The sequence below is a fragment of the Oncorhynchus clarkii genome, chromosome 10 (assembly GCF_045791955.1).
Source record: "Oncorhynchus clarkii lewisi isolate Uvic-CL-2024 chromosome 10, UVic_Ocla_1.0, whole genome shotgun sequence".
Taxonomy (NCBI): domain Eukaryota; kingdom Metazoa; phylum Chordata; class Actinopteri; order Salmoniformes; family Salmonidae; genus Oncorhynchus; species Oncorhynchus clarkii.
In genome coordinates, this window is record NC_092156.1 from 32,267,349 (window position 1) to 32,294,880 (window position 27,532).

General features: G+C 40.2%; 1 protein-coding gene across 2 annotated transcripts in view; it reads right to left on the reverse strand.

Moving 5' to 3' along the window:
* LOC139419501 (protein Wnt-11-like) overlaps positions 1 to 23,235 on the reverse strand; it is a 29,961-nt gene extending 6,726 nt beyond the window's left edge. The window contains exons 1-5 of one of the 2 annotated variants that reach the window (XM_071169458.1): positions 23,029 to 23,235; positions 20,551 to 20,746; positions 17,820 to 18,064; positions 14,784 to 15,061; positions 11,567 to 11,859 (exon numbers count right to left, since the gene is read on the reverse strand). In XM_071169458.1, coding sequence (XP_071025559.1) covers positions 11,567 to 11,859; positions 14,784 to 15,061; positions 17,820 to 18,064; positions 20,551 to 20,633 — 899 coding nt within the window. In that variant the 5' untranslated portion in view covers positions 20,634 to 20,746; positions 23,029 to 23,235. The remainder of the gene's footprint in view (positions 1 to 11,566; positions 11,860 to 14,783; positions 15,062 to 17,819; positions 18,065 to 20,550; positions 20,747 to 23,028) is intronic. The other variant, XM_071169459.1, reaches the window with a different exon arrangement.
* Between the last annotated feature and the right edge of the window lie 4,297 nt (positions 23,236 to 27,532).

Consider the following 27,532-nt stretch of genomic DNA (forward strand, 5'->3'; position numbering starts at 1 on the left):
TGCAGGGTCGACAGACAAGTTCCTTACTCATTCCCCCTTCTACTTGCCTCTTCCATTTTTGTGGTAATGCTGCAATTAGTTGGTTGTAATTTTGGGTAGAGCAGACATTTCCATATGTCTGTGTTAGCTGCATGTGTGACATAACTCCACCAGTCCTGTCAATGATATAATTTACAAAAAGTATAACTTTTTTTATCAAAAAATACATTCTTTCTATCAATTAGTATATTTGAGTTTAACCACAATATTTGTTGTATTATTTGTTCTGTCCTTTCAGGTGGATTAAACTGAAATTGCAACCAACTTTCTAAGGCTTGCTTAAAAAAGAACAATATTTTGTAGAGAGGATTTCATTTTCAAATAATCAAATGTGAGCAGTTGTAATCTGAATAAAGGGAAAAAAGGCCATTCTTGAACATGGGGTAAGACATTCTTACTAATTTACTTGAGAACCATTTCATATTTAAGTATTCATTTTGTATGACTGATGCCTTTAATGAGAGGTCTAATGCTTTAATATTTAATCATTTCTGCCCTCCAAATTCATATTCGTTACATAAATAGACCAGTTTAATTTTGTCTGGCTTGCCATTCCAAATAAAAATTGAATATTTTTTGTTCATATAATTTTAAAAGCAGGTCACTAGGTGTAGGCAAAACCATAAGCAAATAGATGAACTGTGATATGACTAAAGAGTTAATCAGGGTGATTTTTCCACAAATAGACAGGTCTTTTCCTTTCCATGGTAGCAAGATCTTATCTATTTTTGCTAACTTTCTATTAAAATATAGTGGAGTGAGATTATTTCTTTCTTTTGAGATATGTACACCGAGTATGTCCACATCCCTGTCAGACCATTTTATTGGTAAACTGCACGGTAATGTAAAAGTTGCATTTTTTGTGATCCAATACATAATATCATAATTTGGTTCTAATCCAGAGAGGTTAGCAAAAGTATCTAGATCCTCTATGAGGCTGTGGAGGGATTCTAACTGTGATTATAAAAGAAAACATAAATAATCAGCGTACCATGACACCTTTGTTTTTAAGCCACAGATTTCTACGCCCTTAATATTATTGTTAGATCTAATTTTAACAGCTAACATTTCGATGGCAATAATAAATAGATATGCCGATAGTGGACAACCTTGTTTTACTCCTCTTGACAGTTTTAAACTTTCTGACATGTAGTCATTATTTACTATCATACACATAACTTTAACCAATTTTATAAGAGATTCTACAAAATTGAAATATTCTAGGCCTTTATATATAAACTCCAGTTGTACTTTATCAAAAGACTTTTCAAAATCAGCTATGAAAACCAGGACTGGTTTCCCCGATATTTCATAGTATTCTATTGTTCCCAGTATTTGTCTTATATTATCTCCAATGTATCAACCATGTAAAAAAAAAACGTCTGATTAGGATTAATAATATCTGACAATACCTTATTAATTCCATGCGGCAATCATTTAGCTATACATTTTTGCATCACAACACTGAAGTGTAAGAGGCCTCCAATTTTTTTAATGGACTGGATCTTTATACAGTATATACCACTTGAATCCTGTTTCAGTAATAATGAAATCAGACCTTCTTGTTGCGTGTCCGATAATCTACCATTTATATAGGAGTGGTTAAAACATGCTAATAATGGTCCTCTGAGTATATAAAAAAAGTTTGGTATTCTTCCACTTCTATGCCATCCAGACCTGGAGTTTTCCCAGACTTAAAGGCTTTAATTGCATCATGAAGTTCCTCCTCTGTAATTTGGCCTTCACATGAGTCTTTCTGTACAGATGTTCATTGTACATTATTAATAGGAAACAAATCCATACAATTAGCTTTGATTGGTGGAGATGGAAGAGACTGAAACGAAAACATATTCTTAAAGTACTTTACTTCCTCTTTCAAAATATTGTTCGGTGAATCATGCGTGACTCCATCATCTGTAACAAGTTTCAATACATTTTGGGGGGTAGCATTTCTATATTGAAGATTGAAAAAGAATTTGGTGCATTTATCCCCATATTCCATCCAGTTTGCTTTATTTGATAATATATTACACTGGATCTTTCTTGAAAAAGTTCCTCCATTTATTTGTATTTTTCCTCTAAACTTATTCTATGCCTCTATGGGACCGTTTTTATTGCTGTCTAACTGTACTGTTAGTCCTTCAATTTCCTTTGTTAATATGGACTCTTTATCTCTAAATTGCATTTGTTTTATAGATGAGTACTGAATTGCATGGCCTCTAAAGGCACATTTAAAAGTGTCCCATACAATAAAGGGATCTGCTGTACCTATGTTATGTCGGGAAAAGTCCGTTATAAATTCTTCTGTGCTAGTTATAAACAAGTTATCATCCAGTAGGCTTTGATTAAATTTCCAATATCCTCGCCCATGTGGAAATTCTGTAAGAGTAACATATATATGCTAATTATGTGATGATCCGACCGCATTCTGTCCCCTATCGACACTTTTTAAACTTTTGGTGCCAGAGAGAATGACATAAGAAAGTAATCAAGACGACTAGCTTGATAAAGCCTCTGCCATGTATATCTCACTAGGTCAGGGTATTTAAGCCTCCATATATTCACAAATTCCAATATATCCATGACATTCATGATTTCCTTAAGTGCCTGAGGGTGATAGTTTGTAGTGTGATTTCCTTTACGGTCCATAGAAGTATTTAAAACCGTAATCTCCCACCATAATAATATAGTCTAGTGTTGCTTGTAGAGTTGATAAATTCTTATATATATTTTCAAAGAAGCTTGGATAATCATTATTCGGACCGTATAGGTTAATAAGCCATATCTGTTTATTGTCCAATAACATATTTAAAATAATCCATCTACCTTGATAATCTGTTTGGACAATTTGCACATTTAGATCAAAATGACTGTTAATTAATATCATCACCCCTTTTGAGTTTCTTTCCCATGGGAGAAATATATATCCCCCCAGTCCTTTTTCCCCAAAACTTCATCTAAAATTGTTGAATGACTTTCCTGTAAACAATATATATTATATTCCCTCTCTTTTAGCCAGGTAAATACTGATCGTCTTTTCTTATTATCTGCTAAGCCATTACAATTATAACTGGCTATACTTATTTCACCACTTACCATAATGAGACACAAGTTTCAATTCTATTTATCAAAATATATGTCTGTAAACGTACCATTAAAAACGAACATGATGATTGGGTGTCAATATAGCTGTACCAGGATATTTGCATTGCTACTAAGTAAACCTCCAATTGGTCCCCACTATTCCACCCACTAAAACCCCTCCTCATCCCGAGTTGGGTTGTCATCCCAATGCCTGGCAGACCACCCCCGCCCCTCCGGATCCCATGGCCCCGAAGACACAGGGACCCATCCTTCGAAAAGAACACACAGTGCCACCCACAGAATAGAGCAAATCAACCGCCAAATGCATTTCCATCGCCCTCACCTTGATTTGTATTATATATAGCCATTAAAAAAATGTATATACTGTATATATATTTAAAAAATCATGTTTATCTTATTTTCCATAATTAGCTATTTGGAGTAATGTAGGTAATTTATGCAAAGGATTTTTACCTCTCACCAGCCTCGCCATCACCAAAATTACATTATCGCAAGCAATTATAATTTTAGCAAACAATTATTGTGATTCATCCTATATTGTCCCTAACATCTTTTACTCCCTCGCAACAGTTGGGATACACACACACACACTCATACACACTCATACACACTCATACACACTCAACCCCTTTCTCCCACAACAACCATAGACTCAACAGTTGCACTATCCTAGAGCCCAACTCAAGAAAGATATTGATTTATGAATGCATATACAGTTGCAGTTGTATGAGAAGGCCTGCAAAACTGAGCAAAGAAATGGGGAGATTTGATTAACCATTGTCAGGTCCTAGGTGATGGAGGTCAGATATACTCCCTTCCCCTGACACACCCACAACATGTTCCCCCGTAGTGATCATATTCTAAGCATCTCTCCGTGCAGTCAGACCTTTGATTTTGTGCCACCATGGCCACAATAATATGCCCCCTCTCTGAATGTCCGAGTGTGACCCCCTCCCCATGTGTTACTGCAGCTACTGTTGCCAGCACTGCCACTGCCTGGGTGGGGGCACCCCACTGGAATCCTCCCCGGCTAGGTTCAAGGTCGTCAAGGTTCTCATTAGCAGCTTTGAGAATTTCCTTGTATATTATGCTCTCCCATCCTTACAATAATGGCCTTTGGGATGGAACAATTAACAATAGCTCTACACAGATTTGTTTTGTCAGGGAAAATCTGCCCTATCTGGTGCAAGTTAATGGATCAAAAGGACAGCACAGTCTGTTAACTCCACATCACTCTCACACAGCTGTCACTCACAGTCAGGGCTACTAATCTCATTCTGAATTAAAACACATCCTTCGATGGTGCCGTCACACGCAAGACCCACAGTGCTTGTTGCATTTGAGACACTGATCATCCCTCAGCTCCGGGGATATTATTGAAATGTAATTTGTTATGCATTTCCTATTATTACAGAACACATTATAATCCCACAAACAACATCACTATAGGACACTTGTAAAAGACAGCTTTCTACAGAAGAGGCGTCCAACATTTCTGTCCCTAACTGAGTAGGCTTCAAGTTTGCTGCTACTCCACTCCAGGTATTATCAAAGGGCAGTGGTGGAAAAAGTACCCAACGGTCATACTTAAGAGATACCTTAATAGAAAATGACTCAAGTAAAAGTAAAAGTCACCCAGTAAAATTCTACTTGAATAAAAGTCTAAGTATTTGGTTTAAAATATATTTAAGTATCAAAGGTAAAAGTATAAATAATTTCAAATTCCTAATATTAAGCAAAACAGACGGCACATTTTCTTTTTTCTTTTTTCTTTACGGAAAGCCACGGGCACACTCCAACATTCAGACATCATTTACAAATGAAGCATGTGTGTTTAGTGAGTCCACCAGATCAAAGGCAGTAGGGATGACCAGGGATGTCCGGTTGAGAAGTGCGTGAATTTGACTATTTTTACTATTTGTCCTGCTAAGCGTTCAAAATGTAACGAGTACTTTTTGGTGTCAAGGACAATGTATGGAGAAAAAAGTACAATATTTTCTTAAGCGAAGTAAAAGTAGTAAAAAATATAAATAGTACACTACTTAAATAGTACTTTAAAGTATTTATACTTAAGTACTTTACACAACTGTCAATGGGGTCAAAGCTATCCATGGCGAGGAGTAGTGAGATTAGAATTCACTTGAAGAGTAAACACAGATAAGGCCATCTTGAAGTGTGCACCACTGAACATGGCTCCGTCAGGGTATCCCACTAGCTCTTGTGGAGTGTCTAGGGATCGTGTGGGTGAGGAGTATGGTGCTGTGATGAGGCCATGTGATGGCGAGGAGGAGGTGTGGGGTAGGGCGGTTAAAACATCCCTAGACCTCTGGGACCCTCTTGGAAGCACACACCACACCATCAGTGTCACACGTCCCCTTGCAGACTGCCACCAACGATTGCAGGAGTCAGAGGCCGAGCCTTCTCTTGTCTCTACTCCTCCCGTTACGGGGTCTGAGACGCCAAAGCTTCCCACCATTAGCTCTGACAAATTGAAAACTCTAGTCATTGGCGACTCCATTACCCGCAGTATTAGACTTAAAACAAATCATCCAGCGATCATACACTGTTTACCAGGGGGCAGGGCTACCGACGTTAAGGCTAATCTGAAGATGGTGCTGGCTAAAGCTAAAACTGGCGAGTGTAGAGAGTATAGAGATATTGTTATCCACGTCGGCACCAACGATGTTAGGATGAAACAGTCAGAGATCACCAAGCGCAACATAGCTTCAGCGTGTAAATCAGCAAGAAAGATGTGTCGGCGTCGAGTAATTGTCTCTGGCCCCCTCCCAGTTAGGGGGAGTGATGACCTCCACAGCAGAGTCTCACAACTCAATCGCTGGTTGAAAACTGTTTTCTGCCCCTCCCAAAAGATAGAATTTGTAGATAATTGGCCCTCTTTCTGGGACTCACCCACAAACAGGACCTAGCCTGACCTGCTGAGGAGTGACGGACTCCATCCTAGCTGGAGGGGTGCTCTCATCTTATCTACCAACATAGACAGGGCTCTAACTCCTCTAGCGCCACAATGAAATAGGGTGCAGGCCAGGCAGCAGGCTGTTAGCCAGCCTGCCAGCATAGTGGAGTCTGCCACTAGCACAGTCAGTGTAGTCAGCTCAGCTATCCCCATTTAGACCGTGTCTGTGCCTCGACCTAGGTTGGGCAAAATTAAACATGGCGGTGTTTGCCTTAGCAATCTCACTAGGATAAAGACCTCCTCCATTCCTGTCATTATTGAAATAGATCATGATACCTCACATCTCAAAATGGGGCTACTTAATGTTAGATCCCTTACTTCAAAGGCAATTATAGTCAATGAACTAATCACTGATCATAATCTTGATGTGATTGGCCTGACTGAAACATGGCTTAAGCCTGATTAATTTACTGTGTTAAATGAGGCCTCACCTCCTGGCTACACTAGTGACCATATCCCCCGTGCATCGTCTTTTGAGCTTCTAGTCATGAAATCTATGCAGCCTACTCAATCACTTTTTATAGCTACTGTTTACAGGCCTCCTGGGCCATATACGGTGTTCCTCATTGAGTTTCCTGAATTCCTATCGGACCTTGTAGTCATAGCAGATAATATTCTAATCTTTGGTGACTTTAATATTCACATGGAAAAGTCCACAGACCCACTCCAAAAGGCTTTCGGAGCCATCATCGACTCAGTGGGTTTTGTCCAACATGTCTCCGGACCTACTCACTGTCACAGTCATACTCTGGACCTAGTTTTGTCCCATGGAATAAATGTTGTGGATCTTAATGTTTTTCCTCATAATCCTGGACTATCGGATCACCATTTTATTACGTTTGCAATTGCAACAAATAATCTGCTCAGACCCCAACCAAGGAATATCAAAAGTCGTGCTATAAATTCACAGACAACACAAAGATTCCTTGATGTCCTTCCAGACTCCCTCTGTCTACCCAAGGACGCCAGAGGACAAAAATCAGTTAACCACCTAACTGAGGAACTCAATTTAACCTTGCGCAATACCCTAGATGCAGTTGCACCCCTAAAAACTAAAAACATTTCTCATAAGAAACTAGCTCCCTTGTATACAGAAAATACCCGAGCTCTGAAGCAAGCTTCCAGAAAATTGGAACGGAAATGGCGTCACACAAAACTGGAAGTCTTCCGACTAGCTTGGAAAGACAGTACCGTACAGTATCAAAGAGCCCTTACTGCTGCTCGATCATCCTATTTATCCAACTTAATTGAAGAAAATAAGAACAATCCTAAATGTATTTTTGATTCTGTCACAAAGCTAACTAAAAAGCAGCATTCCCCAATAGAGGATGGCTTTCACTTCAGCAGTAATAAATTCATGAACTTCTTTGAGGAAAAGATCATGATTATTAGAAAACAAATTACGGACTCCTCTTTAAATCTGCGTATTCCTTCAAAGCTCAGTTGTCCTGAGTCTGCACAACCCTGCCAGGATCTAGGATCAAGTGAGACACTCAAGTGTTTTAGTACTATATCTCTTGACACAATGATGAAAATAATCATGGCCTCTAAACCTTCAAGCTGCATACTGGACCCTATTCCAGCTTGGCCCTCCTATGTTGAACATAATAAACAGCTCTCTATCCACCGGATGTGTACCAAACTCCCTAAAAGTGGCAGTAATAAAGCCTCTCTTGAAAAAGCCAAACCTTGACCCAGAAAATGTCAAAAAAACTATCAGCCTATATCGAATCTTCCATTCCTCTCAAACATTTTAGAAAAGGCTGTTGTATACGAAATGCTTCAGTCTGGTTTTAGACCCCATCATAGCACTGAGCCTGCACTTGTGAAGGTGGTAAATGACCTTTTAATGGCATGAGACCGAGGCTCTGCATCTGGCCTTGTGCTCCTAGACCTTAGTGCTGCTTTTGATACCATCGATCACCACATTCTTTTGGAGAAATTGGAAACCCAAATTGGTCTACATGGACAAGTTCTGGCCTGGTTTAGATCTTATCTGTCGGAAAGATAACCGTTTGTCTCTGTGAATGGTTTGTCCTCTGACAAATCAACTGTAAATTTCGGTGTTCCTCAAGGTTCCGTTTTAGGACCACTATTGTTTTCACTATATATTTTACCTCTTGGGGATGTCATTCGAAAATGTAATGTTAACTTTCACTGCTATGCGGATGACACACAGCTGTACATTTCAATGAAACATGGTGAAGCCCCAAAATTGCCCTCGCTAGAAGCATGGGTTTCAGACATAAGGAAGTGGATGGCTGCAAACTTTCTACTTTTAAACTCGGACAAAACAGAGATGCTTGTTCTAGGTCCCAAGAAACAAAGATATCTTCTGTTGAATCTGACAATTAATCTTAATGGTTGTACAGTCGTCTCAAATAAAACTGTGAAGGACCTCGGCGTTACTCTGGACCCTGATCTCTCTTTTGAAGAACATATCAAGACTGTTTCAAGGACAGCTTTTTTCCATCTACGTAACATTGCAAAAATCAGAAACTTTCTGTCCAAAAATGATGCAGAAAAATTCATCCATGCTTTTGTCACTTCTAGGTTAGACTACTGCAATGCTCTACTTCCGACTACCCGGATAAAGCACTAAATAAACGTCAGTTAGTGCTAAATACGGCTGCTAGAATCCTGACTAGAACCAAAAAAATTGGATCATATTACTCCAGTGCTAGCCTCCCTACACTGGCTTCCTGTCAAGGCAAGGGCTGATTTCAAGGTTTTACTGCTAACCTACAAAGCATTACATGGGCTTGCTACTACCTATCTCTCTGATTTGGTCCTGCTGTACATACCTACATGTACGCTACGGTCACAAGACGCAGGCCTCCTATTTGTCCCTAGAATTTCTAAGCAAACAGCTGGAGGCAGGGCTTTCTCCTATAGAGCTTCATTTTTATGGAATGGTCTGCCTACCCATGTGAGAGACGCAAACTCAACCTTTAAGTCTTTACTGAAGACTCATCTCTTCAGTGGGTCCTATGATTGAGTGTAGTCTGGCACAGAAGTGTGAAGGTGAACGGAAAGGCTCTGGAGCAACGAACCGCCCTTGCTGTCTCTGCCTGGCCAGTTCCCCTCTTTCCACTGGGATTCTCTGCCTCTAACCCTATTACAGGGGCTGAGTCACTGGCTTACTAAGGCTCTTTCATACCGTCCCTAGGAGGGGTGCGTCACTTGAGTGGGTTGAGTCACTGATGTGATCTTCCTGTCTGGGTTGGCGCCCCCCCTTGGGTTTTGCCGTGGCGGAGATCTTTGTGGGCTATACTCGGCCTTGTCTCAGGATGGTAAGATGGTGGTTGAAGATATCCCTCTAGTGGTGTGGGGGCTGTACTTTGGCAAAGTGGGTGGGGTTATATCCTTCCTGTTTGGCCCTGTCCGGGGGTGTCATCGGATGGGGCCACAGTGTCTCCTGACCCCTCCTGTCTCATCCTCCAGTATCTATGCTGCAGTAGTTTATGTGTCGGGGGGCTAGGGTCAGTTTGTTATATCTGGAGTACTTCTCCTTGTCCTATCCGGTATCCTGTGTGAATTTAAGTATGCTCTCTCTAATTCTCTCTTTCTCTCTTTCTTTTTCTCTCTCGGAGGTCCTGAGCCCTAGGACCATGTCTCAGGACTACCTGACATGATGACTCCTTGCTGTCCCCAGTCCACCTGGCCGTGCTGCTGCTCCAGTTTCAACTGTTCTGCCTGTGATTATTATTATTTGACCATGCTGGTCATTTATGAACATTTGAACATCTTGGCCATGTTCTGTTATAATCTCCACCTGGCACAGCCAGAAGAGGACTGGCCACCCCACATAGCCTGGTTCCTCTCTAGGTTTCTTCCTAGGTTTTGGCCTTTCTAGGGAGTTTTTCATTGCCACCGTGCTTCTACACCTGCATTGCTTGCTGTTTGGGGTTTCAGGCTGGGTTTCTGTACAGCACTTTGAGATATCAGCTGATGTACGAAGGGCTATATAAATAAATTTGATTTGATTTGATTTGGCTGATGGTGCCTTAAGACTCGGCATAAAGGACTAAATAGTGTACATGCTATAGACCACGTGTGGTGAGACCCTTATCAGGTTGGGGGCAGCAAATGCATGGAGCACAGTGAGTGTACCTGACGCGCAATATGTCTTCAGGTTACAGTATCTGTTAAGTGGCCTGCTGCTCAGTAGCTCAGGGCTAGGCACATGACACTTGACATTTGGACTATAGCTGGCTCCAGGAACAGTAAAGACACATTTGCATTAACTATTTTCAATGGTCCACATATGTTAGTCTGCATTTCCAGCTCCAAGAGCTGCAGACCACAAAACCCTACTCCTTTTTTACATTTGTAATACGTCTTCTGCAGTCCAAAACCAAATAGCAGAGATTCAGGAATATGCTGCTAAAATGGATACCCATGCGAAAGGCAGAAAATGCGAAAGGCAGAAAATCCACTAGGCTGCCAAAGATGGCTAGCACATTTTTGTAGAAGGGGGTGGCCAGACCTCTCTCTATATCTGGCCCTTACCTCAGACAAAGAAAACGTCCGTTACTTTCCGTTAAGTTCTCACAGTTGTCAGACCAACAACATGCAACATATATTTAAGCAATAAAGTCTGAGGGGGTGTGGTATATGGCCAAGGCTGTTCTTATGCATGACTCAACGCGGAGTGCCTGGATACAGGCCTTAGCCGTGGTATATTGGCCACTTACCACAAACCCCCGAGGTGCCTTATTGCTATTATAAACTGGTTACCAACGTAATTAGAGTAGTATAAATAAATGTTTTGTCATACCTGTGGAATATGGTCTGATATATCACGGCTGTCAGCCAATCAGCATTCAGGGCTCGGACCAACCAGTTTCTAATTCCTAATAAAACACTTCAGATGAATAGAGAGTCTTATTCTATCTTTGGGGACCATTACCTCTCATATCGATATCAGCTGAATGCACTCAGGCCCTAAGAATAACCGCATTACTCACCCCTGTCTGATTGCAACACAAGGGCCCAAGTCACAACGGTCATGTCAGGGACACGTGCTCAGACATACCACAGACAGGCTAATCTCCGGGACCACTTTCTTTGTCAGAGATTCTTAAAACAAAATGGTGTCTGCCACCAGAGTGGGTGGTAGCTAATTAAATCAACATCCTGGACAAACTACCTGCTTGAGAAAACAAACAGGATTGGTCCAGACAGAGCCAGGCCAGTAAACTGAGTATCTAGAGTTTTGCAAAAGAGGACCTCTGATTTTATACGGTATATACTTCCACAATGTGCCACCCACTACACCCTGCTTTTATGAACATAAGGCACACACACACACACACACACACACACACACACACACACACACACACACACACACACACACACACACACACACACACACACACACACACACACACACACACACACACACACACACACACACACACACACACACTGTAACAGTCTCACCTGTCCTGGGTGCCAATGGAGCCGAGCTTGTCGTTCTTGGCGCAGAAGTCTGGGGAGCTCTGCAAGTAAACCAGCTCGTTCTCCCTAACGGGCCTGATGTCGATGTCCTTGGGAACCAGCTGCTTGCGCGTACCCATGGGTCTGTGCACCACCTTGGTGGCTGACAGGTACTTGGTCTTCAGGTCCATGGCGATATCCTTCAGATCCTGCAGGCCTCTCCAGCAGGTCCGTATGGAGCAAGAGCCAGACACACCATGACACTTACATTTCATCACCAGCGCATCCCTCAGGGCCTGGGGGAGAAATAGAGGATGTGAATGTCAAACACTGTTACTACTGAGGCTGATGCTATGGCAGAAAATACGTAAAATATTCTACAAAGGCATTATAAATTACAAGAGTTATAAATGTACATGCTCATATGTAGGGCTGTTACGGTGACCGTATTACCACCACACCGCTGGTCAGGAGTCATGACTGCAGTCAAATTCCACCTGACCGTTTAGTCAGGGTAATTTGGCTTTTCCAAGCTCTGATGCTGCTGATGGTCATTAGTAGCCTACCAAACTTGCTAACTGCCTGGTACTCCGCACTCTATTGTCCCTCTAATTCCTCTGACATCAATGCAAATGTCATCGAAAATCTAATCAAACACTTCATTAGAGCCCATTAGCTCATGTTGAGCAACATTTCTATTAAAAAGAGGAGGATCCTATCAGCTTTCTATAGGTATGGCATACTATATTTATTTCTCTACTTTCCTAGTATTAAGCACATTGCTTATCTTTACAACAGGAGTATAGCCTACCTGGCTGGCATGAAAATGAACCACGTGAAAAGCGTCCTCCATTCTCTATTTAAGTGCAAAGATGACATGTATTTTTTTCTGCAGCCCCTGTTTCGAGACAGGTGCATGATAATGGTCCATTCTAAATCAAAACACATTTCACACATATATTATTTAGTATATGTAAAGACAAGATTAAATCAAGAATAGTGTGATAGGTGACAATGTTAGCCTATCACCTATGAATTATATATTATCACGTGTGAATGAATCCCATCTTAAAGCAGCGCATACATTTTTTTGCGACTTTTTCAAATCATAGTCGCACACTACATGTAGCCTAGCCCATATGCCTATATATTTTGATATGGTTTGTATCACAACTAAAGAGGCCAAATAACTTCTTAAAATAAAGCACATTAATCCGCTTTATAACGGGTGTAGAGCCTAAATGGAATACGTACGCAGCGGGTGAGTTTCAAGTTTGGGGAAGATAACTTTCACCATAAAAATGCACCTTTATAATAAAATAAATACATACATTATCACATTGCGCTTATAGCCTACTGCAGTGTGAGCATTGCTGAGCTTATAATGTTAAGAAATAGCCTAATAGTTGGTCAACATTTTAAGCTAAACATTCTCATCTGTTGCATCAGGCTCATTGCTTAAAACAGTTTTTTTGACGGTAGTGGTTGTATTAATTTGGGATCTATCGCATCCCACAACTGTCTCAGACTATATTTGGAATATTTATTTATCACACTGAATTGAATAGGTCAACTTTTGTACTATGGGGGATGGTAGATTGACATAGGCTAGTGCTTTTGCTGTTCATTAGGCCTACTCATCTTGTTGGCTGACAAAAAATAAATGTGGACAGTTCTTCCAATATCTTTGATATGCGCCTGGGAATTGTATAAGAACGCATGCAGTTGTGTCCCGTATGTGTCTGTCTTCACTTGTAGCCTGTGAGAAATCACGGCCACATGATGGAGAGCCTTGTGAGTGAGAGGTGGAAGAAAGGAATTATAATTATTATATTCAGCCCAAGAGCACAACGGCCATTGTCCGCAAAAGGCATGGATAGAGCCGGGAAATTCGAGGCATTATCAAGTGCTTGTCAAATTGTGAATAAGAGACTGATAAAGTGTGTACAGCCTGCGGAAAAAACAAAGCAGAGCTTATGCCTTTCATGCAATATTTTTCAAATCATCATTAGAGTCGCATCATGCAGCCTTAGAATGTATTAAAAATCCAAACATATAGCCCAACATTTGTATCACAACTAAAGTTACATAAATAACTCTAAATGAAGCATATAGTAGTACCTGTTTCTTTGTTAACCACTCAACACAGAATGGCCACATGTGCATTCCCTCAAATCGTTTGGAGAAAATATACTTTCTATTTTATTCAGCTATGTTCAATTGTATTCTTCATACTCTAAAATAAAATAATGCCATGGAATTCTAAGCAAAATGTGTCTGCAAATTATTTTATTTGACCTTTATTTAACTAGGCAAGTCAGTTAAGAACAAATTCTTATTTTCAATGACGGCCTATGAACAGTGGGTTAACTGCCTTGTTCAGGGGCAGAACGACAGATTTGTACCTTGTCAGCTCGGGGATTCGAACCTGCGTGTAGCCCATAGCCATATGGCATATCCAGATCAGGGCCTAACATAAGGACAACTCAGCGTATGCTACTCTGTTCTTCTGAAATAGACTACATTTTCTTCATATAATGTTTCTTTAGACCTGTCTAAAATAAATAATGGATTTATTACATGGATTTATTAGACTTTTTAAAATGTAGAAGTTCACAAGGTCTGCATCAGTGGCTTGTAGGCTATGCGTGGAAGCCAGGAGATGGAAAATGTGTTTATGATCATTAACGGTAAATTAGTGTGAGACAGCAGTTATTTTCTTTACCATCACCTGTTGACAAAATGGCATGACCGCCAGAGCCCTACTCATATGTCCACCCGTATATTCATATATCCCTCTTTCAATCCAGACTGCTGTTACTACTACTACTACTACTACTATTATTACCACTACCACTACCACCGCTACCACTACCACCACTACAACTAAAACCACTATCACTACTCCAACTACCACCACCACCACCACTACCACTAACACTACTACCACTACCACTAATACCACTACCACTACTACCACTACTTCTACCGCTACTACCATTACTACCACTACCACTACCACTACTACCACTACCACTACTACTACTACCACTAAGACTACTACTACCATTACTAATACCACTACTACTACCACTACCACTACCCCTACTTCTACTACTACTACTACTACTACTACCACTACCACTACCACTAATACTACTACTACTATATCTGATTAGCATAAACAGTGAGTATATCTGTGATCTGCGTGTGTAACTACCTGTCTCCCCACTTCACTGTTGTGCAGGTGCATCAGCTTGTTGGCGTGGGAGCCTGCCTTCTTCATCTTCATGGGGGCGTCAGAGAACTTGGAGCCCATGACCAGGCCGTAGTGCAGGTTGTCTGCACAGCCACCCCAGCGGTAGCCTGGCTCAGGGATCTCTCCGGGGATGGGGCCACATGAACACAGCCGCAGGTCCCCCGATGTGCACGCCCGCGCGATGGTGTGGCTGATGGCTGCCGCGGACAGGGCGTACACGAACGCTGACTCCCTCGTGCCTGTTGAGAACAACAAGACAAATCCTTGTAAGTGAGGGAACTGACTTCTGTAGATTAACTGTTATTGTTTTTCATTCATGTAACCTTCATTTAACCCTAACCTGTACCCTTAGTGAGGGTAACATGACAAAGTCACTAGGCATATAATGTTATACATCCAGAGTGAATAATATGGATGTTATAAAGTGAGTGGACAAAACATTAGGAACATATGCTCTTTCCATGACAGACTGACCAGGTGAATCCAGGTAAAACATTAGGAACATATGCTCTTTCCATGACAGACTGACCAGGTGAATCCAGGTAAAACATTAGGAACATATGCTCTTTCCATGACAGACTGACCAGGTGAATCCAGGTAAAACATTAGGAACATATGCTCTTTCCATGACAGACTGACCAGGTGAATCCAGGTAAAACATTAGGAACATATGCTCTTTCCATGACAGACTGACCAGGTGAATCCAGGTAAAACATTAGGAACATATGCTCTTTCCATGACAGACTGACCAGGTGAATTCAGGTAAAACATTAGGAACATATGCTCTTTCCATGACAGACTGACCAGGTGAATCTAGGTAAAACATTAGGAACATATGCTCTTTCCATGACAGACTGACCAGGTGAATCCAGGTAAAACATTAGGAACATATGCTCTTTCCATGACAGACTGACCAGGTGAATCCAGGTAAAACATTAGGAACATATGCTCTTTCCATGACAGACTGACCAGGTGAATCCAGGTAAAACATTAGGAACATATGCTCTTTCCATGACAGACTGACCAGGTGAATCCAGGTAAAACATTAGGAACATATGCTCTTTCCATGACAGACTGACCAGGTGAATCCAGGTAAAACATTAGGAACATATGCTCTTTCCATGACAGACTGACCAGGTGAATCCAGGTAAAACATTAGGAACATATGCTCTTTCCATGACAGACTGACCAGGTGAATCCAGGTAAAAGCTATAATCCCTTATTGATATCACTTGTAAAATCCACTACAATCAATGTAGATGAAGGGGAGGAGACAGGTTAAAGAATTATTTTTAAGCCTTTAGACAATTGAGATTGTGTATGTGTGTCATTCAGAGTGCCTTTTAACAGAGTACCGGTTTGAGTGTGTCAGGAACTGAACCCGCTGCTGGGTTTTTCAAATCAACAGTTTCCCGTGTGTATCAAGAATGGTCCACCACCCAAAGCACATCCAGCCAACTTGACACAACTGTGAGAAGCATTGGAGTCAACATGGGCCAGCATTCCTGTGGAACACTTTCGACGCCTTGTAGAGTCCATCCCCCTGATGAACTGAGGCTGTTCTGAGGCCAAAAGGGGGGAGGGGGGGGGTGCAACTTAATATTAGGAAGGTGTTCCTAATGTTTCATACACTCAGTGTATAGGTAATGAAGTGTGTACACACAGATGGCATATATGTCAATGCTGGATGATGGAGGTAGGAGACTGGAAGAAAGAACCATTCAGGCCATCAAAGACATCCCTGTATGAAGAAGAGCATTCGTCTAGAGTCTGCCAGGGGCTTCTTAAGACTGGTCTAACAGTTGACAGATGGAGCCTGTCTTCTCCTGAGGCGCATCATCGTGGAGCTATCTCACTAAACCTTTGATTAGAAGCCAGCTCTTTGTTGTGGGGTTTTTACATCTTCACCCAAACTCAGTAAAACTGGAACTGGCATTGGTTCTGTCTGGCTCAGCAAAGATCCTTTTGGCAATGGAAATGAACCCATCAAGGTACAAGTCCAGAACACGGAAAGACTCTCAAAACACTGCAAGGAGTGTGCATTTAATGAAACGAGGATCAATAGAAAAAATGTAGGCACATTACTAATGCTTTGTACTGAAGGGAGCAACTAAGAGCCTGCCTATTCATAAGAAGTATGTTCCGCAGAGATCGCTGGCAATATTTCACATCATGCTTTACTATAGAAAAACAGATGCATTTAGGTAATGTGAAGAAGGATGAGATGCCACAAAATAAGATATCTAGATCCCTTCTAATAGTCACTGTCCAACTCAATACTATCTCTTACATAGTGGAATCTATTGTGCAACAGAAAAGGCACTACTATTTTAATTTTTTTAATTAACCTTTATTTAACCAGTTAAGATCCATTGAGGTTAAAGCCTATTTTGTGAGGGCGACCTGGCAAGAGGGAAATACAGGGAAAGTGTGTACATAAAGTGTACATAAAATATTATAAAATATTATAACAAAAAAATACAAAATACACACAAAAGACAAAGTGTCACAAGTTACAGATACGTTTGAAGATTATCTGTATCTAAGCTATGAAGACAACCACATCAAGTACTTGGAATTTAAAGAGAAGAACTTTGTAGCACAGATATTATGGAGGTGAGTGGGTAGGGTGATAGCGGATGATTTTCTTTCTTTCAAGGGGATACAAAGAAGAATGGTATCCTTTGCTTGTCACAGTGAGCTCTGCCCTCAGAGCACAAAAGACCACCAAGGACGATAATTAAAGCTTTAAACTCTCTCTTGTAAATAATCTCCAGCGACACTTAGGTCAGATTTTTGAATCCCACCAAGGACACAGAGTTTCTGCTGTGCTAATCATTTGGTCAGAGAAGATCACTCCTAGTTCGTTTGAAAAAAACGTTAGTTTGCACACCGAGCACAATGGATCTCACACCACCATTTCAGTCAATAGATCTTCACATAGTTTACTCAAGTATTCTGGAGTTGATTTCCGTATTTTACGCCTAGTAGGCCTACCTCTGTCAAGGTCCGGTCGATACCTCGAGGAGTCCCTGGGGATATCAATAGAGGAACAGTTCCAGCGCATGTCAGCGAAGGTCTTCTGGCAGGTCTTCTTGACCTCGCGGGCTGCAGCGATGATGGTCTGCATGAGCTCCAGGTTGCTCCGACACAGCTGGGCTTGTGAGGACACCAGGCCCGGCAGCAGCTTGCAGTGGTGGGTCTGGTTGATGTGTAAGGACACAGGTGTGTGTGATAGGGCCCTGGAACAGAAACAGACATGCAGAAGCCAATACAAGGTCATTTTCTTACTTGTGCCATATACTGAGCCACATGTTTTTAACCATTCAAACACAATGAGAGCTGTTTGGAATGGGGAACATTTTTGGCATTTGAACCACTTGACTTAGGAGATACAAAGGAAATGCCAATGGAAATCTCTCAAAAAGTCACGAACAGGTAAAACATAATAGACCACAGCTTGGCATCAGGTTATTCTCCTGATTCAGTTCACTAGAGGAGGTTCCAGAACATGCCAAACAATTTATTCATCATAGGCAAAAAGCCAAATCTGACGGCGCTACATATATTAATCTATCATCATTTACATTCTTCATTGGTTTAAAGGATTTTATTCCACCCGAGACTTTACTCTGACATAAGTCATCTGAATATGGAAATCTAAAAGGGGGGCACACATACTTTGTTTTCACTTAGACTGAATAGAAGATTAGTTCATAGAAAATCCACCAGAGAACCTGGTCAGTCAGTCATTTCCTGATCTTTGTTTTCTATGTCTTGCAGGAGCACTGCGAGGGAGAGAGAGTTCTGTGAGAACCAGCCAATGCCTCATGCACCTTGGCCTGTTTGGGATTAGGAGGAAGGGGCAGCCACTCCATGCCTAATGGTAAACTGCGACACCCCTGTGCTCCTAGTAACCCAGCGCTCACAAGTGTTTATGGTCCCATCTGGTTCACATCCAGGCCTTGTAGCAATATCAAGGCTGGGAGAGACCCTTTCTACGATAGGATTTAGTACAATGTCATGCAATCCCCAATCTCACTCTCTCTCTCTCTCTGAGGCACATTTTCTGCTCAATGGTTATAGCCTAGAGAAATATTAACAACTTACTCATATAGGTTTCAGATGCTACAGATGCTAAATAACCATTCCAAATCATGTGCAGGCTTAAAATGGCCATTCATCTATGAACAGAATACAACTATGTACCAAAATCACTTAAGAAGAGTGTGCAAAGCTGTCATCAAGGCAAAGGGTTTGAAGAATCTCAAATATAAATATATTTTGAATTGTTTTAACACTTTTTCGGTTATTACATGATTCCATATGTGTTATTTCATAGTTTTGATAAAGAAAAACCCTGGAATGAGTAGGTGTGCCAAAACTTTTGACTGGTACAGTATATATATACAAAAGTATGTCGACACCCCTTCAAATTAGTGGATTCGGTTATTTCAGCCACACCCGTTGCTGACAGGTGTATAAAATCGAGCACACAGCCATGTAATATTCACAGACAAACATTGGCATTAGAATGGCCTTACTGAAGAGCTCAGTGACTTTCAACGTGGCAAAAGTCATAGGATGCCACCTTTCCCTGGTCAACTGTAAGTGCTGTTATTATGAAGTGGAAACGTCTAGGAGCAACAATGGCTCAGCTGTAAAGTGGTACGCCACACAAGCTCACAAAACGGGACCGGCGAGTGCTTTGTGGCAACAGTTTGGGGAAGGCCCTTTCCTGTTTCAGCATAACATTCTGACTAGACCGGGCGCGCACGTGCTTCAATGTGCATGTTAATTTTGTCCACCCACACCAGACGTGATCAGGACACACAGGTTGAAATATCTAAACGAACTCTGAACCAACTATATTAATTTGGGGAGAGGTCGAAAAGCATTAAACATTTAAGGCAATTTAGCTAGCTAACTTGCTGTTGCTAGATAATTTGTCCTGGCACATACAAATTGGGTTGTTTTTTTACCTGAAATGCACAAGGTCCTCTACTCTACTGACAATTAATCCACAGATAAAAGGGTAAACCGAGTTTGTTTCTAATATATCCTCGTTCAGGATTCTTCTTTGGACTTTATATGACGGTTGGAAACTTTAAGGTGCATTACCACCACTGACTGGACTGGAGTGTGGACCTCAGTTCATCTTTCAATCACCCACATGGATATATGCTCCTAAAAACCAATGAGGAGATGGGAGAGGTGGGACTTGCAGCGCGTCAAGCGTCACAAATAGAACTTAGTTCTATTTTAGTGCCTGGCTATGCAGACCAACTCCATATTAATTCAACGAGCAGGTGTCCACATACTTTTGGTCATGTAGTGTATATATATTATTATTATTTTTATTTTGGGGGGAAATTGATCCGCCAGTTGCCCATCCCTGCTGTAGAGCATTAATTTTTCAATCTCTAATTCCAGTTAAAATCTTCTTATTAACATTCACCAGGCAACAAATTGAGAACCTCATTTAATCTCAGTACTCAAACTAAAACACACAACCTGTCTTTCTTTTTACCCACATTGACAATATGGCAAAAAAATTCATCTTCAGATGGACAATAAAGTTAAATTATATTCTGTTATTTTCTATAACAGTTTAAGAAGCAATAAAGTAAAAAACGAGAAGGATTAGGAGAGCCCCATCTTCTGTACAACATTGTGCACAATAAAGGAAAAATGCAGACACAAAAATAAGGAAAGAAAAGGTCCTTACAGCCATTTGATACCGGAGCAGATCTGGGACAACAGCAGAATGGTAAGCAGACAGAGCGGGAGGGGGTTAGACATTTTCTTCATGATGATAATGTTCCAACTTAGAGATGACGGTAATGCAGGTGAATGTTGGCTTCTAGGCTCTTCTAGATGCAATCACAAGTCAACTGTCATGGCACCGTCTCACCCTCTATCCCCTGTTTGGTGGAATAGAAAAATGCACCATTAAAATGCACCTCCAGTGAGAATCTCACATTTAAAAGTTAATATTCTGTTAACTCATATCCAAATAATGTTGTTGACTCATCCTATACTCATATATGTGGCCAAAGCATAAATTGGAGAAGAAGAAAAAACACCTCAAACTTATATCTCGACCAGACATATTATTGTTCTATTTCCTCATTGAGGATTATGTCATCCTCCTGAGGAGGATGAGCTGGCCTATCAGCGGTCTATTTGCGTGAATATTTTGAATGATCAGAATATGCCCACACCATTCCCACACAGAAAAACTTCATTTTAACATAATTAATGACAAAAAAATCGGAGGGAAAACTATTTTACTCATATTGTCATTAATTATAGGTCATATTTATACAAATCTGGAAACACTGGACAGTTACTTTAAAGCAACATTCCACAGCAAATATTCAAAACAAAATGTCAAAAGATAATCTATACTATATTGGTTTTATTTATTGTCACATTTTTTTTAAATATAGTGTAAAAGTAATAGAGAAATCTAAAACTCTATTTCAATAAATGTATTAATTATGGAAGCCTCTTTCCACTGCAACAACACCAAGACACATATTCAGCATAGCAAAGTTTATAGCAGCACACAGTTTGCTCATAAATTTCAATGATCCTTTTGGGAAACGCTGATCATGTAAATTACATAAACTCTCCCGAAAGTTGACAGAATCTCAAAAATTCTCTGAAAAATTCTCACAATTGATAAAAGGTTACCTTCCCAAAAGTGTTACCCTCCCACAAATAATGTCCAACTACGACCAATTCTGCACTAAATATCCTGTATATATATGTTTTGTTTTGTTTGTTTTTACAAATGAGCAATTACAATGTAACTTAGGCTGGGTAGGATATAACCACAAACTGACTGTAATTTCTACTTAACTTTGGAGAAATCTCAGAAGGAATATTAGATATTAGGATGATCAGTGGAAGGCTACAACAAACCAGCACAGTAGACCTATAGCCTCCAGCAGACACGGTTTTTAGGCCTACATGGCATTACCTGTATCAGATAGGGCCTTTTATTGTCGATGTGAATCTCAGAGCTTTACATCTATGCATAAAACAAAACACTACTGATTGTAGTGATATTTACAGTGGGAAGAGTAGTTGCTTAATAATTCTTATAACCACAAACAATAAGACATATGTCAATATTATCACCAGGGCCAAATATTCACAAGCATCATTAACCATGTGTGTAATGATGATCCATCCAAGTTTATAGACCCGTTTCGAGTTGTCATCTAAATTGGGTTAGGACTATATTCTGTACAGGAGCGTAACAAGACACGTAGGAAATTTAAACTAAAACGCATGTGGTAGCCTATACGCGCTAGCAATCAACCATACATTTAGACTAGAGAAGAAAATCCGATTCTACATTGTTAACATTTCTTTAACATTGACATTAACATTTCACTACCCGACCCCTACAGTTGTGGTAGCTAGTTAGTAGCCTAGTTATATTAATCCCGAGCTCCCATTAAATGTTTACATAAAGTGCATTGGGTTTATGCGAGGGAAACTTCTCTATGCATGCAGAGCTTAAATTGGGATTTGTGTGGGGTGAACTGTCAATTAAATTATTTGTTTTTCCATGATTATCTTCAACAAATACCAATTAAATTCCCTCTATTAGCCATGTCAGCCACTCAACCTAAAGCGGTGGAACTTTTTTCCACATCGTTCTCTTTCAATTTCCCACATGAATGCATGTTTGAAGCTGTCTTCTTGTTTCTAAGACTTCTATTCAGTCCCTGTGGGGACGGGAGGAAAATTCAAAAAGGCACTTGCACAGCTGAGTTATCTTTGTTGCAGGTGCATGTTAACAATTGAATAACATGGAAGGAAAGAGAAACCCGCACACTGCTCTTGCTAGTATCACTGTTCTTTATTAAGCTCTACTTATCGGCCTCAAGGCCTTCGTCATAGCTTTTTCATCTGAGCTTTTTTTGGGAGGCAAATAAAATGAAGTTAAAGTTAAAATGCAAATACTTTGAGTCACGTTCAACTTGAAGTGGCCTGTCGGGTCGTTATTCCAACAATATATTGGATACAATCTATCCAAACTACAAGAGTATAACTTGATAAAATATAAGCTTTAAATAGCCTACCTTGTGTTAAAACAAGCTTTAAAACAACAACAAAAATAAGCATGTTATCGATAACTTTAGACTATGATAGTCATGTGATGAAAAAGTATGTCATTGCTCCTCACCTTTAATGATGATTAAGTATCAATTCCGTGTAGCCTAATATCCTTTTCAATTCAATATCTTCCACAAACACGTATAAATCCACAATTTCGTAATTCGAATGAATCCCAAAAAGAGGAAAGCATCGTTTACTCCCCAGCAGCAGCGGCTCTCTTCTCTCGCAGGTTCTTCGGTGTGGTGTGTCTCGAGCTGCTGAATGTGTCTGACTCTTGGCAGTTGGGCAGCCTCAACTCATAAGTACTCCTGCACGGCTTTGATCTCACTGGTGATGTCAGGCACACTTAGCATAACAAAGCGCATTGGATTTGGAATTCCAAGGAAAGGGGTAAGACACTCATTGTCCAATCTTGTTCTACACATGATAGACATTTTTGTTATTGTTGATGTTTGTTATATATATATATTTTTGCAGTATTATTTTCGAGGTTGCCCACAACAATAGCAATAGCCAACAATAGCCTAACGCTCACAATAATGATGCTAATATATAATATAAATCAGGAATAATAACATGTAGGCTATTTTTATCATGGTTAATATAATTATCATTATCAATTATTATGATTATTATGATTATTGTTATGTGTTTTATTATTATTATTATTGTTGCTGTTATTGTTATTATTATCATTATTTGTATTTATTAATTAGCCTATTATTATTATATTGCATTATACTATACTATCATTACCTTCATTGGGCCTATTGATGCTGTTTTCTTATCAGCATCATCTATCTAATTAAAAACTGATTTTAATTTATTATTTAACTATGCTGACGTTTCTTAAATATATTCGATAATAATAAACAAAATATTGAAAATATGTAACGCACATATGATTCCACCATGGTCACCTCGTAATTTTTTACAAGCAAGACAGGTAACTATTGCTTTATAGTTTCTCTTCACAGCTTCATGTTCTCATGCATCGCCATGTACGTTTTATATACCTAGCTCTCTCTGCTCACTTCGCCACCTGCAGAGAATTCCGTAACGCTCAGTGCTCTCCCCGCAGTAAAACAACCACATACCCACGATCCTTAATAACCATGCATTTAAGACACATTCATTAAGAATGTTTCCACTGTTAACACTGTTCCAGTGTGTTGTCTGACAGAGCGGGAACCCCCGCCGGTAATTAGTGCGGGTGTTTGCTTTTATGAGGAAAAAAACTTTATGAGAGAAAGGAGAGGATGACAAAGTGTAGACTACCTACCTATAGGCTACAATTCAAGTTCAGAAAGCTTGGTCCGAATGACTCAGATTAAAAAGAGGGATGGTATTTTATTAAACTGGCATAACCAGCCCATAATTAAATGAATTCATTTATAATTGAACATTTATATTAAACGTTATTATTCTTTCAATTACTGGACAGCAGTTATGTTATGGGACACTTTGCCAAATAGTGTTTCGGCCTTAAACAATGTTGAACACCTGATACAGTCTTTGTAAAAACAAAAGACAAGCTGGAAAAGTATTTTTATGATAAATATTAATTAAAGCAAGACCACAGTTATTCAGATTTTACAATGCAGGGCTTTCTGTTTCACTGGGGTATAAAAATGAGGTAACAAGCATGAAAAATCCCTGTGTCACTCATCACCATTGGAAAAGGCAAAGTGTTCAAAAACGAAACAGACAAATGGTTGTTGACCTTCATAAATTAGGCAATGGGTACAACAAATAGCTCAAAAATTAAATATGCCACTTACCACTATTAGGGCAAACTTTAAAAAGTTTAAAACCATTGGAACAGTGTTACACTTGCCTGGTAGGTCTATCTTGTCCCCACACACTATGAGGAAGATGGTTCAGGAGGAAAATAAAAATCCAAGGGCCAAGGTTTGAGAATTACAGAACTTGGAAATACAGAATATTCGGGTCACCAAGTCTCAAAATCTACAGTTAGATGCTATCTTCTTGCCAATATGCTCTCTGGAAGAGTTGCCTGAAAAAAATCCTTTATGCAACTGACAAATGTAAATGCACAGAGCTTGCCTAACGACATTGTCACTTGGATTGAAACCGGTGCTAGGGTCAGATGAGACAAAAATAGAGCTCTTTGGCTATGCTCACCAGTGGTGAGTTTTTTTTACTAATGAAGGGTGCATATGCAGAAAAGTACCTCATACCTACTGTAAAATATGGATGTTATGGGGCTGTTTTGCTTCCTGGTGCCCTTGTGAAGGTCAATAGCATCATGAACTCTACCAAGTATCAGAACATTTTACAGTCCCTCCAGCATTTCACAGCATTTTATGCTGTGGTAATTCCGAAATATTTAATGTCAATATGCAATGATTTTGTCAAATTGTACATGCAAATGCACTGACGAGGGGAAAAAGTTTGACCTGTGGCTTGATTGAACCCTATGATGCTGTAAATGTGTGATGATTGGTTGAAACTGAAAGCCCTTTTTTAGTACTGTGGTGAGTTAGTTTGGTTAGTTCTATTCAATAATAGTGCGATGATTGCTCAAATTTGCAAGCCCTCATACAACATTATCACAGCCACTTTTTCTCACTCCATGTTTTTTTACTCCACAGGAGTCCTCTAAGGATATATTCTGTCTTTTATGGTCGGATATCATTAAACTTGTTTAAAAGGCAACTATATGAAAGAAAATAAATGGATTGCTTCACAGAGACCCCCACCCACACACACACACACACACACACACACACACATACACACACACACGCACACTCACACACACACACACACACACACACACACACACACACACACACACACACACACACACACACACACACACAGACACACACACACACACACACACACACACACACACACACACACACACACACACACACACACACACACACACAGACACACACACACACACACACACACACACACACACACACACACACACACAAAGCGGATGTTACACAAAACTGTCTGTTCTACAACCAGTAAGATCCTGTGTAGATTGGGCTGGGCTCCAGATGGGCATGCATGTTTTAAACCACTGACTTTGCTACCCGCCCGCGCCAAACATGCTAGCAGATCCTCTACTGGCTGCTCCAGAGGGAAGGGAGGATTAACCCCCGGTTTCTTACCACCGGTTTCATCAAGTGGGGTAGACACATTTACGAACCAGAACATGCTCACTTCCCCTCTGTACAGGACGATTCTTTGGCCCAAATCTGTTTGGCAAACGGTACAATCCAAGGTTGTTCTTTGACAGTCACATATATCTAGCCAACAGTTGGAGTTTGAATTAAAGGCTCAATGCAGCTGTTCATATCTCAATAATAAATAATTTCTGGGTAACAATTAAGTATCTTTGTACAATTTTTTAAAAGTTAAAATGGTCCAAAAAGAAACAAAAATAGCAAAGAGCAATTCTTCAAGCAAGAATTTTGCTAGGATTGTCTGGGAGTGGTCTGAGTGAGGATGATAAATGGATAAGCCTAATGGGAGGGATATGTAACCTGAATAATAGCTGTTATTGAAAGAGAGGTTTGAACCCCTAATTTATATTGTTCTATTAACTTACTGTCTATATATATATACTGAACAGAAATATAAACTCAACATGTAAAGTGTTGGTCCCATGTTTCATGAGCTGAAATAAAATATCCCAGAAATGTTCAATATGCACAAAAAGCTTATTTCTCTCAAATGTTGTCCACAAATTTGTTTACATCCCTGTTAGTGAGAAATTCTCCTTTGCCAAGATAATCCATCCACCTGACAGGTGTGACATATCAAGAAGCTGATTAAACAGCATGATCATCAGCATGCTGGGGACAATAAAAGGTGACTCTAAAATGTGTCGTTTTGTCACACAACACAATGCCACAGATGTCTTAAGTTTTGTGGGAGCATGCAATTGGCATGCTGACTGCAGGAATGTCCACCAGAGCTGTTGCCAGAGAACGGAATGTTAATTTCTCTACCATAAGCCTCCTCCAACGTCGTTTTAGGGAATTTGGCAGTACAACCAACTGGCCTCACAACTACAGACCACATATAACCACGTCAGCACAGGACCTACACATCCAGCTTCTTCACCTGCGGGATCATCTGAAACCAGCTACCCGGGTAGCTGATGAAGTTGAGGAGTATTTATGTCAGTAATAAAGCCCTTTTGTGGGGAAAAACTCATTCTGATTGACTCGGTCTCACTCCCCAGTGGGTGGGCCAGGCTCCCAAGTGGGTGGGCCTATGCCCTCCCAAGCCCACCCATGGCTACGCTCTTGTCCAGTCATGTGAAATCCATAGACTAGACCGATTTCCTTATATGAACTGTAACTCATTTTCTAAATTTACAGCATCATATGGTTCAATAATAGTGACGACATCAAAACTTTGAAATAACACATATGGAATCATGTAGTAACCAAAAAAGTGTTAAACAAATCAAAATACATTTAAGATTTTAGATTCTTCAACGTAACCACCCCTTGCCTTGATGACTGCTTTGCACACTGTCTACTGTATATATACTTATACTACCTGTTGATGTCGCCAGA